This window comes from Sorex araneus, chromosome X (genome assembly GCF_027595985.1).
Source record: "Sorex araneus isolate mSorAra2 chromosome X, mSorAra2.pri, whole genome shotgun sequence".
NCBI lineage: Eukaryota > Metazoa > Chordata > Mammalia > Eulipotyphla > Soricidae > Sorex > Sorex araneus.
This window is the reverse complement of record NC_073313.1, coordinates 18,345,430-18,365,098: the sequence shown is the minus strand read 5'-3', so window position 1 is coordinate 18,365,098 and position 19,669 is coordinate 18,345,430. Positions and strand designations below refer to the sequence as shown.

The 19,669-nt window shown below is 38.9% G+C and overlaps 1 protein-coding gene across 4 annotated transcripts in view; it reads left to right on the top strand.

The window, feature by feature from the left end:
* The window catches only part of SCML2 (Scm polycomb group protein like 2), an 81,914-nt gene that overhangs the window by 59,328 nt on the left and 2,917 nt on the right, over positions 1 to 19,669 (top strand). For 2 of the 4 annotated variants that reach the window (XM_055121696.1, XM_055121695.1), the window contains exons 10-13: positions 2,507 to 2,710; positions 5,125 to 5,310; positions 12,534 to 12,644; positions 19,223 to 19,359. In XM_055121696.1, the coding sequence (XP_054977671.1) occupies positions 2,507 to 2,710; positions 5,125 to 5,310; positions 12,534 to 12,644; positions 19,223 to 19,359 (638 nt within the window). The remainder of the gene's footprint in view (positions 1 to 2,506; positions 2,711 to 5,124; positions 5,311 to 12,533; positions 12,645 to 19,222; positions 19,360 to 19,669) is intronic. The other 2 variants (XM_055121697.1, XM_055121698.1) reach the window with 2 other exon arrangements.

The following is a 19,669-nucleotide window of genomic DNA, read 5'->3' as shown; positions in this document are numbered from 1 at the left end:
CTGGGAGAAGTGCTCACAGATCACTGCCGTTGAGGCTTGAGAACCGTATGTGATACAGGGGATTCGAACCAGGATCAGTTGCATGCAAGTCAAGCAAATGCCTTACCCCCTGAACTATTTATCCAGCTTAGCTTTTATGTTTATTTTCATCTCAGCTTTTAAAATCTTGACATCATTGTCTGTCAAAGGACAGCATGACTTTAAAATGCCCTGATATATGAAGAGTATGAAATGCCACAGACCCAAGCAAAAAAGTTCCTTTAGTTCTAATTTCATAAACATTTCTTTCTCCCTTGTTTCAAAAAGCATAATCTACTGCTTTCTCTCCTTTATAATTTTCTGATTCCTGGATTTCTGCCATCTCCCCCACAAATTTTCTTTCCTGACTAAAAATAATAATAATAATTCATTTTTTTAATTGGAAGAAATCATGTTAAAAGATATTTGTTGTAGAGTCCAGAAAGATAGCTCAACAGACTTGAGTGCATATTATGCTTGCAGGAGGCCTGGGTTTCAGCGCTGGAATTGCATGTGGTTCCCTGAGCACCATCAGGAGTGTCCCCTGAGCAGTAAGCCAGAAGTAGCTACTGGGCACCATGGCACAAAAACTTTAAAAAATGTTTATTGTAACATCGTTTTGTCATTTTATTTTTTCCTGAGTCTCACAGTGAAGATGTTACTGGTGCCCGCTCCAGCAAATCGATGAGTAACAGGATAACAGTGATACGGTGATACAGTTTTAGTTTACTAGCAGGAAAAAACTAGCTAAATGAAATGATTCAAGAGATAAAACCTTGAAGTCCTTGTTTAGCTTTTCTGTGCAATCAGCACCACGGGTTAAAATTTTAACAGCTGTTCATTCTCATGACAGAATTCTTATTCTATTGCCACAAAGTTGAATTATTATATATTGCAACATAATGAAAGGAAAATAAGTGTTTTTAATTGTACTAACTATAGACTATGTATAAAAATTATGGCACAAAGTAAGTAATGGATAAAGTGCTTTTTGATTTAGAGTGATAGTGTGTTTCTTATTTGGTAATAATGTATTCTCATATTGTATCGAGTATTGACTGATATTTGTTGATTCTCAGTGAAGAAAATTATGGAAACAATATTTGATTATAACTGATTTGTCTTTTTGTACTAAGGAAAAGGTTTATTTTAAATATTCTGCAGCAAACCTTGGTATGCATATTAGAAATATTTTTAAATTTTCTTAAAATTAATAATATCTAGGTCATTAGAACTTGGACGATGTCTATCTTAAATTTCATTTCTTTAGAAAATGTAATGAAGGTATAATATTGGTAATTTAAAAGAAAATTAATCCATTTAATGAATTTAGTAGGCACCTGCCCCATTATCGTGTGCTTTCCTCTAACTGCAATGAACCTATGTCTGCCAAGTTGGTTGAGGTTCTTTGTGCTGAACACCAAATCAGTTTAATTAAGGCTTTAACGGAAGCAAAGTAAGGGAATGGACCGGTGTCTCTAAAACTCACAGAGGGGAAAGTTCGCAAAGTTATTGCCTGCATTTGTGTGGTAGCTATGTACTATCACAGAGAAATTCAGGCCAAGAAGGTCATTGAGGAATATTAATGCAAGAAATGAAAACAAATAAAAATTTTGGCTCTTGGGCTGGAGAGATAGTACAGCCTTGCATGCAGCCAACCTAGATTTAATCCCCAGATCTCATATGGTCCCTTTACCACCGCCAGGCTTAATTTTTGAGTGCAGAGCCAGGAGTAACCCCTGACCACTGCTAGATGTGGCCCAAAACCCAAAAGTAAATTTTTTTTGTCCCTTGTTTCTCAAAACAAAAGTTAATTTTAGAAAAGATTGTCACTGGTGGTGGGATTGGTGTTGAAATATTATATGCCTGAAACTCAACTATCAATAACTTTTTAAATCATGGTTCTTTAATTAAAAAGAACAAAAAAGATTGGACTGGGTCCAGAGTGGTAATGCAGCAATTAGGGTGCTGGCTTGCACTCAGCCAACTCCGGTTCAATCTCCGCCATCCCATATGTCCCTCAAGCACTTCCGGAATTGATTCCTGAGCTCAGAGCCAGAAGTAAGCCCTGAGCATTGCTGGATGTGGCCAAAAAATTTTTATTAATATGATCAGTTTTGAGGGACTATTCTTGTACTGTGTGTACAGTTAGTAGGTGAAAATATTCATACGCCATTTTATGTAATACGGATATCTGACTAGCGCTTAACAATTTGGGTAAAATTCTAGAAAATGAAATGTGTTAATATTATTTATCTTCATGAAATTAGAATCATTTTTCTCAAGCTATAATATCTTTATGCAAATGTAAAATTACATTTGTGTATTTTTTTGAAGCAGAATTGATCATTACTTTGAATGTAATTAGATTCTCTGTGATATATGGCTAGTGGGATTAGTGGATATTATAATTGATTCCATAACATATATATTATGTTCCTTTTTAAGCAATTTCATTCTTATATTGTGTAAACATTTTTTTCTCAAGTCTGTGTATACATAAACAAAAATGGAAATTCTGGCCCTCATCTGGATCAGAAAAAAATCCAGCAGCTGCCTGATCATTTTGGCCCCGGCCCTGTGAATGTGGTGCTCCGGCGGACCGTGCAGGCCTGTGTGGACTGTGCCTTTCAGCAGAAGACTGTCTTTGGATTCCTCAAACCAGACCATCGTGGTGGAGAAGTGATAACTGGTATGCTCATCTAATTACTTAGTCAGGATTTTTTTTCCTGAAATTTTAGTTTTTGAGAAGGCAAACATTTTATTATTTGTAATATTAGCTATTCTCTTTTCTATATAATAGAATACTTTTGGTAATTATGTTTTATGGTCTTTTAACCCTTGTTTATTTTAAAATAGACAAATCATGTCAAAATGATACTGTAAGCTGATTTCAAAGGTACCTCTATTTTTTAATATGTTAAGCTCACTATGGGAAAAGAAGATTGATTGATAATTGGTTATTTCAGGAAAATGGAATGATCTGTAAGAAGCTCTAAAGAAAAATGTGATTTAAGAAGTGATGTGGTAACATACAGCTAGTTCTTGTATGATTGTGTGATAGGATGCTACGTTTGGACCCATGGAATGTTTGGACTGTTAGGAAGTGCTATGGGTTTTTGTTATTGATTACTTCATGAATATCTTAAAATGATGATGTTTATTATATACTTAACCAATGTAAGCTGTTATATTTGAATGATATAAACTTCTATAATTTTAGAATATTTCTTTTTAATAATGGCCAAAACCACAAATCAGACTTAAAATTTATTTCCTGAATTGATAGCTTTTTAAAAACTTCTAGTTCTCACCTTTCCAATATTGAAATTGTTTTTTAGTGGGGTGTCATAGTTTGCAGTACTATTGGAGTTGTTTTATAGTTTCAGAGCTACTACACAATTCCTTCCACCAGTGTTTCAGGATCCCTCCATCATTACCTCATGGTCTCTTCCCTATCTGCAACCTCCCCGTTCCCCCAAAACTTTCTCAATTCTATTATTCATGTCCCAGGGTTTGCTTGGTGTTTTGTTGGTTTGTTTTGTTTTTGGCCATCCTTGGCTGTGTTCAGGGCTTACTCCTGGCTCTACACTCAGTCAGGGATCATTACTGGCAGGACTCGGGGGACATATATGGTGCCAGGGGTCCAACCCGGGTTGACTGCGTGCAAGGCAAGTGCCCTGTCCATTTTACTATTGCTCTGATCCAGGGTTTGCATTGCAGATTGCCTAATTCCTTTTTTGTTTCTTTATACTCTGTATACGATGGGATCATCTGGTATTTTTCTTTTTCTTTATGACTTACTCAGCATGACGCCCTCCAGTTCTATCCAATTCCAGTTCCATCCAAGTTGCCGCAAATTAAAAAATTTATTTCCATCATGCTGTATAGTATTCCATTGTGTAGCTATACCACAGCTTTTTAAATCCATTCATCTGTTGGACATTTGGGTGGTTTTCAGATCTTGGTTATTGCAATTAGTGCAACAATGAACATATTTTGTGTTCTTGCTGTAGATGCCCAGGAACAGAATTGCTGGGGTCATATGAAAGGCTTTTTTAATTCATTATATTTTTTAATTTTTTTTTTTGCTTTTTGGGTCACACCCAGCGATGCTCAGGGGTTACTCCTGGCTTTGCACTCAGGAATTACTCCTGGCGGTGCTTGGGGGACAATATGGGATGCCGGGGATCGAACCTGGGTCGGCCGCGTGCAAGGCAAACACCCTACCTACTGTGCTATCGCTCCGGCCCCAATTCATTATATTTTTAAAACTCTCTAAACCAATTTTCAGAGAGACTGAACCTCTGAAACAGCCTCACCAACAGTTAATGAGAGTTTCTTTTTTATCACATCCCCTTCAGCACTTACTGTTTCCTTTTTTTTTTTTTTTTGGTGTTTTGGGTCACACCTGGCGATGCAAAGGGGTTACTCCTGACTTTGCTCTCAGGAATTACTCCTGGCGATGCTCAGGGGACCATATGCCATATGTGATGCTGGGAATCGAACCCAGGTTCATCAGCGTGCAAGGCAAATGCCCTACCTGCTGTACTATCGCTCCAGCCTCCTGTTTCCTGTCTTTTCATGTACACCATTCTCTTGGGTGTGAGGTGGTATCTCATTGTTATTTTCAGTCTCATTTCCCTGATAATCAGTGATCATAAATATTTTTTGTTGGCCATCATTATGTCTTTGAGGGGATGTCCATCTGTCCCCATTTTGGGAGGTGGTTTAGGTGACACCTAGTGGTGCTAAGTGCTTACTCCTGGCTCTGCGCAGGGGTCTCTTCTGGCACTGGCTTGGACCATATACAGTGCCAGGGATTGAACTGGAGTTGGCCACATGTAAGACAACCACCTTAAACCCCTATATTATCTCTCTGGTCCCGCCTCCCCATTTTTTGATAAAAACAAAAATTACTTGTTATTTTGTTATTGTTGTTGAACTTTGAGAGTGTGTTGTGTATAAAGGTCTCGGATCTTTATATAGGGCTTTTATATCAGCCCTTTGTATGGTATACAAATGTGGTATGCATATATTTTCTCCTGAATATATGGTTCTTATTTTTTATGATGCAACTTTGGCATTTTTTTTCTTGTCTAATAGCGTCTTTTGATGGCGAAACTCATTCTGTCCAGCTCCCTCCTGTGAACAGTGCATCGTTTGCTCTTCGCTTTCTTGAAACCCTCTGCCACAGTCTGGAATGTGATAATCTTTTGAGTAGCCAGCCTTTTAGCTCATACAGAGGTAATAACCCTAGTTCTTCTGCAGAGCATGATAAAAATAAATCAGGTGAGAGATAATGTATATTTTCTACTATAAATGCTTCTATTTTATAATCTTATAATTAACTTGAGATTCTTGAGCAATTCAGAGTTTTGCCTGGAGTCAGAGTTTTGCCTGGAGTCCTGCTCAAAATAACATTTTAGTCACAGTGGACAAGTTAAACATATATGATTGTGTGTGTGAAGGGGGGTTGTTGCTCATTGAAAATGGGAAAAAAATTTCTTAGTATAGTCATAAAAATCTTGAGAATCAAAACCAGACAGCTCATTATGGTTTGATTTGTATTCCTTAATGGCTAATGTTGAGCATTTTTCCATATACTTATTCACTATTTATACAGATTTTCCTAACTTGTGATGGGGTTATATCCTGATAAGCCCATCATAAGTTGAAAATGAATTTACTACACCTACTTTACCAAACATCATAGCTTAGCTATGATTACATTGTTTATACTTGTGATAATGGCTGGCTGGGAGCTTTGGCTTTCTGCCCCTCTCTAGCATCATGAGAAAGTATTATACTGCATGCTGCTAGCCTCAGAAAAGATCAAAAGCCAAAGTGCTGTTTCTGCTGAGAGCTTACTGCTTTTGCATCATCATAAAGCTGAAAAATCGTAAGTCAAACTGTCTTAAGTTTTGGGCCTGTCTGTGTGCTTCCTTTGGCGCTATGTCTATCCAGATCCTTTGCTCATCATAAAACTGGGTTCTTTGTCTTTTATTATGTAGAAATATGTTTATTATATATAATTTGTATTACATATAACAAATATATCAAGAATTATTTGTATGTTCTGTATATTATATCGTGTTAGATGTATAATTTGCGTATATTTTATCCCAACATGTAGGTTGTCTTTTAAATATTTTGATGGTGTTCTTTGAAGCACAGAAGTTTGTAATTTTGATGTTCTTTTTTTGTTGTTCTTTTACTATTGGTATATGATAAAAAAATTGCCTGATACAAGTTAAGTAAGATTTACTGGTACTATTTTTCTCCTAGAGGTTTTGTAGTTAGTTATAGCTTTTAAATTTAGATTATTGACTTACTTTGAGTTAATTTTTTTCTATATTTGTCTAATTTCATTTTTTCATATGTGGATATCCAGTTGTCTTGACATGTTGAAAAAACTTACTCTTTCCCTTTTGACTTGCCATGGCTCCTTTGTCAAAAATCACTTGACTAAAAAAAAAAAAACAGGGGCTGGAGCGATAGCACAGCGGGTAGGGCGTTTGCCTTGCACGCGGCCGACCCGGGTTCGATTCCCAGCATCCCATATGGTCCCCTGAGCACCGCCAGGGGTAATTCCTGAGTCAAGACCCAGGAGTAACCCCTGTGCATCGCCGGGTGTTACCCAAAAACCAAAAGAAAATCACTTGACTATAACTATATGGGTTTATTTTGTACTTTGAGTTCTACTCTGATTCATTTATTTCCCCCTTTTATTTCTGTATGAATTTTAGGATCAGCATATAAATTTCTACAAAGACTCCAGCTGTGATGTAATAACTGTGTTTAATCTGTAGATCATCTTATGGATGTTACCATTTTAACAGCATTAATTCTTTCAGTCTGGGAACATGGGATGTTTTTCTATTTATTTATATCTTAAATTTATTTCAAATAGTTTGATGTGGCTCAGTTTGTATATTTTTGCTTTTTTTTCTATGCCAATGGGGTCAAGTCATAGAAGATCCTATAAAGTCTATATAGCATGGAAAGTTCAGTCAATGCTTTTTTTTTTTCTTTTTGGGTCACACCCAGCGATGCACAAGGGGTCACTCCTGGCTCTGCACTCAGGAATTACCCCTGGCGGTGCTCAGGGGACCATATGGGATGCTGGGAATCGAACCCGGGTCGGCTGCCTGCAAGGCAAACGCCCTACCCGCTGTGCTATCACTCCAGCCCCAGTCAATGCTTTTCTTAATGTGCTTTATGGATTTATTTTTAATGTCAAGGTCTTGAGTGCATTTTCAATTCATTTTTATATATGGTAAGAGATTAGACTCCAATTTCTTTTTTTTTCACATGTGGCTAACCAGTTTTCCCAACACTGTTGAGGTTTTCCCTGCTCCACTTAATGCTCCCAGAACTCTTGTAATGAATTATCTGTACATATATCTGAGGATTTACTTCTGGGATTTCCATTCTGTTTCATTGGTCTGAAAGTCTGTTTTTATTCCAGTACCACACTGGTTTTGATTACTATCACTTTATGTGTAGTTTATATTCAGGGAATGCATTACTTCTCATCTTTTTTCCCTCATTATTGCTTTGGTTTTTCAGCAGTTTGTGGTTCCATACAAGTTTTAATAGGATTTGTTCTTTTTAAAAATTTTTTAAATGTGGGAGCAATAGCATAGCGGGTACGGTGTTTGCCTTGCACGCGGACAACCCAGGTTCGATTCCCAGCATCCCATATGGTCCCCTGGCATTGCCAGGGTAATTCCTGAGTGCAGAGCCAGGAGTAACCCCTGTGCATTGCTGGGTATGACCCAAAAAGCAAAAAAAACCAATAATTTTAAAATGTTATTTCATTTTTATTAAGTTGTTAACAATAATTTATTGCATTTAATATTTGAACAGCAATCCCACCACCATTTCACCTTCCTACCACCATATTTCAAATGTTTCCACCCAAAATCCCAAACCCTGCCCCCAAAGCAGAACTGAAATGATTAATTTTGTATTCCTTGTTATCAATAATCCACTAAAAGTGGTCCAATAAAATTTTTTCTTTATGCTGGAAGAATACCATTAAAATTTTGATAGAGATTGCATTGAAGTTGTATAATGGAGTGGATAAAAGAGTTATTTTATTTATTTATTTATTTATTTTGCTTTTTGGGTCACACCTGGCATTGCATAGGGGTTACTCCTGGCTCATGCACTCAGGAATCACTCCTGGCAGTCCTTGGGGGACCATATGGGATGCTGGGAATCGAATCCGGGTCGGCTGTGTGCAAAGCAAATGCCCTATCCGATGTGTTATCACTCCAGCCCCAAGATGGTTATTTTAACAATATCCTTCCTAACCATGAACATGGAGTATTTCCCTATAGTTTTGTGTCCTCTTCCATTTCTTTTATTAGTGACTCAGTGTTTTTATGTATACATCTCTCACTTTCTTTGTGATACCTGGGTACTTGATTTTTTTCAACACATTGTATTCCTTGTTTGCATATAGGACAGGATCAGATTTTTTGTATTGATTTTTCATCTTGCTACTTTACTGTATTGGTTTATTGTTTCAAGAAGATTTTTTGGTGGAATCTTTAGGGTTGCCAATAAATATTACTATCAAAGGGGTTCTGGGCCACAACCAGAACTGTGCTTCGGGTCTACTTCCAGCTCAGTGCTTGGAGGTTGTTCCTAGTGGTACTCAGGGGACTATGTAGTGCCAGGGATCAGACCCACCTTCTTGCATCACGACATCCACTCAGCTCTTTGATTGGGGTTCTTTAGCCCTATTTTAGTGTTATGAACTACTTGCTATATCTAGGATTTCCAAAACTGTGTTGAAAAATTGTGGTGTAAATGGACATCCTTGCCTTCTGCCTGACCCTAAGAATAAGGCTTTTAATTTTTTGTGTTGAGAATGATGTTATTTGTGGGTTTGTTGTGTATGGCCTTTACTATATTGAGATAAGTTCGTTCTGTCCTCATTTTGGTGAGAATTTTTATCATGAATGGGTGTTGAATTTTGTCAAAAGGTTCCTCTGCATTTATTGATATGGTCATATGATTTTCCCTGTCCTTGTAATAATACTTTGCAGGATTTCTGTTTTCATGACTTTATGAACGCTTGGTTTGTGACACGTTGTACTAGATTAGAATGTGTATTCAACTTCTGGGGGTGGAGAGCTCTGCACATGTCTATTAATCCCAGTTTTTCCAGTCTTCACTTAGAGCTGTTGTTTCCTTACTGATTTTCTGTCTGGTTGATCTGCCCAGTGATGAGAATGAGTTGTTAAAGTTTCTTACTGTTATTGTGTTTCTGTACACATACTTTTCTATTACTTGTTATTATTAGTTGGTCTATTAGTTATTGAAATTTGCTGCCCCTTTTTTGATGCATATATTTTGAGAAGCGTTTGTTTTTTGTGTGTATTAAACCCTTAATATATTATGTTTATTACTTTCTGTTTTCTTTATTTAATTTTTGCTTTTGGGGTTACACCCAGCAATGCCCAGGGGCTACACCTGGGTCTGCACTCAGGAATTACTCCTGGCAGTGCTTGGGGGACCATATGGGATACCGGGGATCGAACCCAGGTCAGCTGCGCACGATGCAAACTTCCTCCCCTCTAGACAATTGCTCTGACCCCCTATTACTTTCTTTTTTAACGGGGGCTGCCCACCCAGTGATGCTCATTGCTTACTCCTGACTCTGTGCTCAGGATCACTTCTGGTGGGGTTTGGGAGACCACATAGGGTTCCAGGGATCAAACTAGCGTTGGCCACATGCAAGGCAAGCACCCTACCCTCTTTTTGATCTCCCCAGCGACAATCCTGTTTCTTCTTTACTTTGAATTACCTTCCTAAGTTAGAATTATATTTTTCTGAGAAAATGATGGTCTTCCCAGCTTTTCTTCAGACTATTTGCCTGTATGATTTTTTCCCAGCCATTTCTCTGGGTCTGTGTTTATAGTGAAAATTATGTATATCTCATGAATAGCAGAAAATTGGTGTTTGTTTCCTAATTCTTACAATTAATTTTCCTAATTCTATATCGTTTGATTGAGTTCATTTCACTGACATTTAGAGTAATTATTGGCATAAAGGAATTTATTACCATTTCTCCATAAAGATTTTGAGTGCTTCTGCAGTTTAACTTTCGCTTTCCATTATTTTTTCTTTTTTGCAATATGATCTGCTTTTCGCATAATGATCTGCTTCCATTTCCCTCTTACTAGTTTTTCCTAAGTATTTTAGTGTTGAGGGTACCAGTGTATTATACATCAGAAATTACGCATTTATTCCCCCTTTAAAATTTAAGGCAAGTATTTCTTGAGTTTATCTGCTTTCCCATATATTGTTCTTTCCCTCTACTTTATGTTTATGTGTCTTTCTGTTTCTCTGTAGAGTTTCTTTGTCTTTTACAAAACACCAGGATGGAGCGATAGCACCGTGGGTAGGGCATTTGTCTTTCACGCGGCTGACCCGGGTTCGATTTCCTCCTGTCATCCCGTTGCTCATCTATTTTCTCGAGCGGGCACCGGTAACATCTCCATTGTGAGACTTGTTGTTATTGTTTTTGGCATATCGAATACGCCACGGGTAGCTTGCCAGGCTCTGCCATGCGGGTGGGATACCCTCGGTAGTTTGCCGGGCTCTCCGAGAGGGGCGGAGGAATCAAACCCGGGTCAGCCACGTGCAAGGCAAACGCCCTATCCGCTGTGTTATGGCACCAGTCCAGTGCCAGTGACAGTATTTTTTGCAGAGCTGGTTTTGAAGCCATGAATTCTTCATTTCTTCATTTAGCCTGGTGGGAGGAGTAGAAATCTGAGCATGAGCTGACCTGAGCAATGCTCAAGGGCTCGTGTTTACAGATTCAGCCTGTGACTATAGCTTTGAGGTGCATGGGCCTGAAAGGTCACTGAAGATATGTAGTTATGTGTGACTCATAGCAGTTATAATGCAGCTGGGATTGATGACAAGCTTTTCTGAGTCAGCTGTATGTATCCCTAAGATTGGGTAAGTCAGTGTTATAGCATCCATAACCCCAAGTGGCCTCCATATCAGGATATTTGCATTTACCATAACCTTGCAATCTGCATTACAAGCTCCAGCTGGCCAAAGGAATATCCTTGTGGTCCCGCCCTGAGTTTTACCAGATTTGAGCTCTAACCAAATGGTCAACACAGAAAGCAGAGATAGGGCTACTGCCAGCTTTCCTTCGTTACTGAAGAAAGCCTGCTTTTAATCCACCTCCTACAATCAGTCTGGTGTGTGTTGGGGTTAGTGGGCTGGTTTACTTTTTGGTCTGGTATAGACTGGTATCTCTTCCCACTGCTGTTCCTCACTTAGCTGGAAGTGGTGAAATTAGCCTTCGGTCACTTCCTTCTGGGGCCTGTCACCCTCTTGCTGAATTTCTATCTTTCTGGCTCTGTGTCTTGCTTCCCTCTCTGGTTTTGTTAGAGTCAAGATTTAAAGCTGGGAATTTGGTTCTCCTCCTGTCTCAGTGCAAAGTTCCCAGATTTCAGTCCCGACATGGGAACTCCAGTGGGTTTTCTCAGCAGGACCTGTGTTATCTATGTTAAAGTCACTTCTTAGTGTGCTTTGTCTTGGTGCCACAAGACCACTCAAACCCTTTTCTTTTCAGCTATTTTGACCCACCTTCTCTTGGTTTTTCTTTTTGTTGGAATTTGAATAATTATAGAAATATTTACTATTCACTGAAGTATGTTTTGGTTTTTGTAGTTCATCATTAAAAATAAAATCAAATGATAAGAATTCTCAGCCTGGTCAGTAATCATTCAGTAACTGAATGGCTGTAAAGATTGCTCACCAGATGAATTTGAGAGGCATTCCTGGTCCCCAGATATTTTTGAAACAAAATGAAGTTTGACTTTGGTCCTTCCTTATCAAAATCTGCCTTCTCTGTAGAAGTCTGTTAACAAACTTTTGAGACTTCTATTTTACTTTAATTGTCCTTTTAGTTGGAGGTTAGATCAAGGTATTGGTTGCTGTTTAGAGATTATTTGGTAATTTGAGCTGTCTTTACTTACAGAATCAAGTCTTAAATAGTAGTCATTTAGGCAGAAATGAAAGTGTTTTAATGGTAAATAATCAATATAATCAATAGAGTTGTAAGGTTAGCCCCTCAGTCAGGATTGTTGCCTCTCAGTTGGGAAGTCCTTTGTATTTCTCTTTACATTCTCTGGAGTTCTTTTTTTTTTCTTTTTTGCTCCTGGGAGAAGTTTTTCTAGGACTTCTTAGACTCATTGTAGTTAGTTACTTCACTGACACTGCCTCCTGAAATATTTAGAGATATGATTACCTCAGAATAAATTAAGGCTAGATATACTCTTCAGAAAATGCTTTTTTATTATTGAATATGATTGCACTGAAAATAAAAAAAGCATGATTTACAAAAACATATAATTGACACATTGTTGGTGAAGTTACAATAGGCAGATTATTTAGAAACAAGAATTTAACAATGATGATATGAAAATGTGTAAGTATATTAATTAGTTACCACAGACATTTTTTTTTGAAAACAGATAAAGAAGACTTAGAAAAGAAAACTACTAAACGACCTTCTGAACAATCTCCACCTTATGTTGTTCCTCTCTCTCCTAAGCTAACCAAAACAAATATGTATGCCTCTAAAGGTAATTAGTGTTTACTCATAAGGATTGGGAATAATAGTTATTACTATCACTTAGTTATTCTCTTGGGTGGTGAGTAAGGGAAGTGTATTTTCCCAAATCAGATTGTCAGTTAGGCTTAGTAGGTCTTTCAGACTTTGGGTGGTTTAATTGAGCTCTTCATTTCATTTAGAAATGCATAGTTACTATTTATCCTTAGATAAAAGCAAGTATAGTAATATTTTCCATTTAGCTTTGTATTGCTAAAAGCTAATAGGGTAAAATAAAACCTAGTTCATAGTGAAAGTTTTAAGTACTCTAGTATTAAGCAAAAGTTACAAACCAACATATGGATCATAACAGATAATTCTGAAGAACTGCTTTTTTGGGGGGGGCACACCTGGTGGTGCTCATGGTCTCTTCCTGGCTCTATGCTCAAGGATCACTCCTGGCAGTGATCAATGGACCATGTATGATGTCAGGGATTGTACCTAGGTCACTTGTTTGCAAAGCAAGTGTCCTACCCACTGTACTATTCTCTGGCCCCAAGAACTGCATTCTTAAAAACTGAGTGTTTTAAGCCAAGGGATTTAGCTCAGCAATAGAATATTTGAACCCCAGTACTACATAAAATAACAAGAAAAATGTTTTAGTGAAGTATTCACAGTTTTTGGTGAAAAAGACCATCCACGGCTAGTTGCTGTGAGGAAAATAGGTAATGTCATGGAATCAATCTGGATTTTAGTACAGTTTCCATTAATACAAATGCCAAGGAGAGGACGCCCATGTGGTAGAGGTCTGTTTGTGATTGATTTTGGGTAAATTTTTGGAGATTAACAGGGTTTGGGCTTTTCAAGGGAATTTGAGTTTTAAGACTGTTGTGCATGTTTTTTTTATTGTGTTTTTTTGGTGGGGGGGCTTCACCTGGCTGTGCTCAGGGATTACTCCTGGTTCTGGGCACAGGTATCACTCCTGGAGAGTTTGGAAGACTATATGGGGTGCTAGGGATTGAATCCTGGTCAGCTACATACAAGGCAACCACCTTACCCACTTTCTTTTAGACCCCTTGAGCTTTACTTTTTAAAAAGAAATAATGTAGGAGTACTGGTATTTATTCAGCCATTGATTAAGCTTATTGAATTGGGCATAAACTCCATGTTAATTTTTTTATTCTATTCTGAATGTTAACTTTGTTATTTTACTATTACCCCCTTTTTTGATTCACCATGAGATATAGCTACAAAGCTTTCATGTTTGAGCTTTGATCATATACTCATCAGACACCCATCCCTTTACCAGTGCACACTTTGCACCACCAAAATCCCCAGTATTCCCCTCACCCCTTCCCATTTTAACCCTTCCCCTGCTTGTGTGGCAAACAATTTCTCCCATATTCTCTCTCTACTTTGCTTACAATCGATATTTCGACACCAGTCTTACCACCACTCAGACCTGCTGAAAAGGCAATGCTAGATGATTTGTTTTGTATTGCTTGTTACGGATAGAATATAATGTCCAGGGAATTCTGTGTCATTCTATTCCGGAAGCTTTAGTTTATAGTCTCTGGGTCTTGGCCATTGATGAGATTACATGGCGCCAAGGGCAGTTCTATAGGTGTGACTGCCAAGCTTCTGGAAAACTAGCGACCTGGGGGGAAGAGGCCCAGTCCCAATGCAAGTGGACTTGGAGATCTCAGTCACGGATTCCTGCATATCCAGGTTTTTCTGCCGGTCCACTCTCTGGTGAGGTTCATCCTGTTTTGGGTGAGGTTTGTGTTCTCTTGGGTGAGGTTCATCTGAGCATGTGGAGAGTGGCCTTGGGCATGGCGGTAGTTGGGTTCTGGAGGTTTTCGGCTGCCAGGGTTCTGCTTTGGGGCAGGGAAGGAAACTCACCCCAACCCCCTCCGAGGTGCCCCAGTGAAGACAACCTGGCATAGGGTCAGGGCATTATGCGGCACTTTCTTACAGCATTAGTTTGTAGTCTCTGGGCCTTGGCCATTTTATGAGATTACATGGCACCAGGGGCAGTTTGTGGGTGTGACTGCCAAGCTACTGGAGAACTGGGGACCTGAGGGGAGGAGGCCGTGTCCTGATCCAAGTGAGCCTGAGGCTCTCAGTCATGGGTTCCCACCTACCTCTGCACTACAGGCCCTAACTGCATCTTTTGATCTCTTTCGAGATGTATGGGTCTCTGAAATAAAGCCAATATATTGTATAGCTGAGCTGGAGGTGGTTTGTGGGTGTGTCTCCCACATACCTAATTTTTGGCCATTTAATTCTTGGTAACCTTGGCCCCAAGTTGTTGGGGTCTGGCCAAAGGCACAGCAGCAATTTCGGGGTATCTGGAAGTCTGAAGGCATCATCAAGCTGCTGATACTCTCGCCCCACAGGTATAGTTTTACCTGCTGGTGGCACCATACCCCCAAGCTTTACTCTTGAAGACGGTTTAAGACCTTTGTCTTTAATTTTCCTATAGAAGAATCCTTGTCTTCTGAGGATAATGGCATACCCAGAGAGATTACTGAAAGTCCCAAGAACCCAACACTAAGTCCAGTGAATTATTTTAATCCTGCCTGCAGAAGTCCTATTAGCTCTCATACTACTCTTTCAAAAATTTTATTTCAAATTTGCCAGGCCCCTCAAGTTTATTACTAGTGAGGACCAAATCACGTTGTAGGAACAGTGACCATGAAGTTAAAACTCAAAAGCAAAGGAGAAGCAAAGGTATATTCTAAAATGGCAATTATCAATCAGTGTTTTTATCTTTCCCCTTAAAGTTCCCATGCCCAATATGCCCAGAATGTGTATCACATAGCAGAAAATGCCAAAATTGAGTTCAGATCTTCCCCTTCACTCACTCACTATAGGGCCAGTCACTGTGAATACTCCACTCCTCACTGCATCACTAAAGTGTATCTGCGGATTTTGTATCACTGATGATGTCTCTGAGAGGAACATTTATATTAGTGGTTCTCATTCCATTATAATTTATCATTTTTGATGCAATCTAGACTCACAAATTTCCCATGACTCCGGTCTAGAAAGATGTATTCTCTCCCACTTCTGATACCATGTTCCTTGTCTCTCTTCAGACTTTTCCTGGCCCCAGATATTACTGCAGCCATTCCCTTAATTCCATACCCTCAGTCATTCCTTAGACCAGCTGGGAAGACATGGCATGTATAAACAGGTCAACATCCTGTTGTCTATTGGGAAGAGTCAAGGCAGCCTTCATGTACAAAGATAGCTACTGCCTTACATCCTTTTAAGGTGCAGGGGAGTAGGAGATAAAGGTAGCAATGTGTTTTCTCCTTTTTTTCCAGATAGGCAAGGTTGAAGAGTTAAGAGCATGGGAGCTTGAGAAACTTTCTTGCCTTTCATCGTGGATATTATCTAAGGGCAACTGTATACATTCTAGGACATATTTAATATTATCTCCTCTATCTCCCCCTCTGTGTAGATGGTCTATTTTTATTTATTTTTTTGTTTTTAGAGTGATATAGTTTGTTTCATTTGATGATAGTTTATTCCTTAAAGGGGGTAGCTTTCCCTTAATTTCTAGATACTTTCATAAAATATAAACTTGAATGCCAGGCTTTCTGAGTAAAAGGATTTGAAAGTTTACCTCTAATGCAGAATATCTCGTTTCCAAGTGTCTCTGCCTAGTACCACCATCCCAAAGTAACCTGTACTTGGGCTTGAGAACATTCGCTTCTGGTCTTAGGAGCAGAAAGACTAATAATATTTATCATTTTCAGCTAGTAATTTAATAGAAATCTTTATAAATATCTGACATGTTCTAGATATATAATATTTTACACTGCTTCACATACTACACCTTTAAATCTATTTCTTTTTTATTTTTTTAAATTTTTTTGCTTTTTGGGTCACACCCAGCAATGCTCAGGGGTTACTCCTGGCTCTGCACTCAGGAATTACTCCTGGCAGTGCTTGGGGGACCATATGGGATGCCGAGGATCGAACCTGGGTCGGCCGCGTGCAAGGCAAACGTCCTACCCGCTGTGCTATTGCTCCGGCCCCTAAATCTATTTCTTGAGGTGCAGATGCACCAGACATTCTTAGTTGAGAAATCTGAGAAACATTTGACTAAGATCCTACTAATAGCAAGTGGCTGGCCAGTCCTTGGACCCAGGCTCTCAGCCTCTGGGGCTCTGCTCTAACCGCTCTTGCTTCCCTCATCCATGGAACATAGAAAAGCATTTGGAAATTATCTAGAGGTATAAGTACCTTATTTTTCTTAAAGTATTAGACCTGGTACATGAAACCAAATCCTCCTCCTGATTATTCAGGAGATTATGTGAGCATATTTATTACTTAAGTGAAACAAATTATTGTTTATAATAGGAAAGAGATCATATAACATCATTTGGGGATCAAATAAAATGAAATCACATTAATTTTATTAAGTTCACAAATACTTATTAATATCCTAGTGTATGTAAAACAAAGCCACTCAGGAGAAAGTATGACTGTGCTTTATTTTTCACATAATTAGTTTCATGTAATTATTTGAACAGCACTAATGTGTAATGTTTCCAACCTTTTCTGGCTATTTTGAAGATGTGGGTGCAATTAAATTTTTTCCATGTTAGATTAAAAATACATTATGCTACAGTTTGTTTTAATATAAAATTAGATTTCCATGCTGGAAATCTCACAAAAGCCTAAGTCAGTGTAGAGGTATATTAGTCTTGTCAGTACCGTCTTTGTAAATTTACTTTTCCTCGAGTTAAAAAGAGACTCTAAATTCTTATTAGAATGTCTTAGGCACAACACTACTTAAGCCAGTGTTTCCCAAAGTGGGCAGCACCACTCCTTCGGGGGCTCTGGTGGGCATTTCTGTGCACTTAGAGGAGGTTGATTTCTGGGAGCAGGGGCGGGGTGCTTAAATGATTTCTTTTCTGAAAAGAGGCTGGTAGACCAAGTAAATTTGGGATCATCTCGTATCAAGTAAATTTGGGATTGTCTCGTCTGTGCAATCATTCTCACTTGGGTTGATAGTGCCCAGCAGTATTTCTTGGCAGACGTGGCCAGGTTTTGTTCTTTTTTAATCTCTGACAAATGAGAGGAAGGATATATTTTACAGAAGAGTAATATTGTAAAAAGTAAAATTCTGAGCTACACATAACATACTGCCTATTAAATATGTTTTTTAGCTTCTGTTTCACTTTGTTCTTTTCTTGGACAGATACTGAGAATGCTTTAAAAAGTAGCCAGTTCCCAGGTGATAGGCAAGAAGAAGGTATACATTTGTCTTTTTCCCGTGCAAAAAGCTCAGATATGCGGTGTTGGTCCTTGGTGAGAGAAACAGATCTTCCTAGGGAATTAACTATGAAACCCACTTCTGTTATCATGCACTAACCTTAGGGAGTTGAGCAAACAGACGGATACTTGTCCGGACACAGATACCTCAGCACAACTTAGTGAGCAGCACAACTAAACCTTTTCCAGATAAGAATACTTAAAATTTTTGGTTTCGTGTCTCAGTTAGGTTGTTTTTTTTTTTGGCGTTTTGGGTCACACCTGGCTCTGCATTCAGGAATTACTCCTGGCAGTGCTCCGGGGACCATATGGGATGCTGGGACTCGAACCCGGGTCGTCCGAGTGCAAGGCAAACGCCCTACCCACCGTGCTATTGCTCCAGCCCTCAGTTGGTTTTTTGAATGTAGAAACCTTCAAGCCGACCTCCCATTACTATGCAATTAAACTTGAAACAGCTCTTCAATATAATGTTAAAGATACTTCTCACCTACCTAAACAGAACATGACCTTGATTCAGAATTCAGAACTTGAGCCTTGAGAGACAGTAAAGTAATGCCAAAAATATCCATATTGCAGATGTTTGGTAAAGATTTGGTAAAAGAACTACTTTGCTTCATGAAGATAATGAGGGTTGTTGCAGTTTGTGGATTAAATAAAGTTGAATAATTATTAAACTAAAAATTGGAGGATATCTATTGTTTTAGCTTGTAAAGCAAACCTAATATAGACAGACTAAAAGAGAAGTTGTTGAAAAGTGTAAAAATGTAACAGCTTTGTTTAGGTTCATCTAATTTAACCTAAGTAACAGTTCTTTTGCTGTATTTGCCTGTGGCCCAGAGCTTGTGGTCTTTCACTGTCTTTGAAATTTTAAGGTAACTTCTGAATCTACTTTTGTTGTTTGCCCGGAGTTCTGATGTGGCGCTCCTGGGCAGCTGTCTTCAGGTCAGCCTTTTCTTTTGGGGTAAGGGGGGTATACAAGTGTTTTCTCAGGGACTGCTCCTGAGGCAGTTAGTGCTCAGGGATCACTCCCAGTGGTACCTGGGGGACCATACAGTGCTAGACCTTGAACCAGGGGCTCCCATATGCAAAACTTGTGCTCTAGCCCTTTGAGTTATCTCCCGGGCCTTCCAGTCATCTTTGTCTAGACTTTCACTGGATTTTATTCTTAGTTTTCTGGGTGGTTTGGGGGCACTTAACTGAGGGTTCAAGAAATGACAGTGTTACTTCCTACTAGTATCTCTCATTCCGGGATAATGATAAGGTCAAGTATGATATGTTGTGTTTTTTTCCTCTCCCTCACTGAACCTTCAAATTATTCAGCTGGACCGGACTCCAGTGTCCTGAAACAAGGTCTCTCTAAGGACCCTTCAACCTGGTCTGTGGATGAAGTGATCCAGTTTATGAAGCACAAAGATCCTCAGATATCAAGCTCCCTTACTGACCTCTTCAGACAGCATGTAAAGTATCTTTTACTCAGTTTTCTTACCATAATGTTTTTGTGAATAACCTCTGTGGAGCCTTCAGTTGAACACTGATTAGTGTGTAAGGTGTGAGAACCCGGTAAACTGGGTTTTCCATGGGTGAGAAAGATGATTTTGCATCGGATGCTCTGCACAGTTGAGGTGTAATCTGTTTAAAATGGTTGCCCAAGTACCTAGCACACTCCGAGTCCTTGAGTTCTCAAGAAAAGATGATTCAGCCTGGCCACTTTCAGGTCTCTGTAACAACAGCTGCGAGGCTCCTCCTCCCCATCTGCTCCCTGTTCCC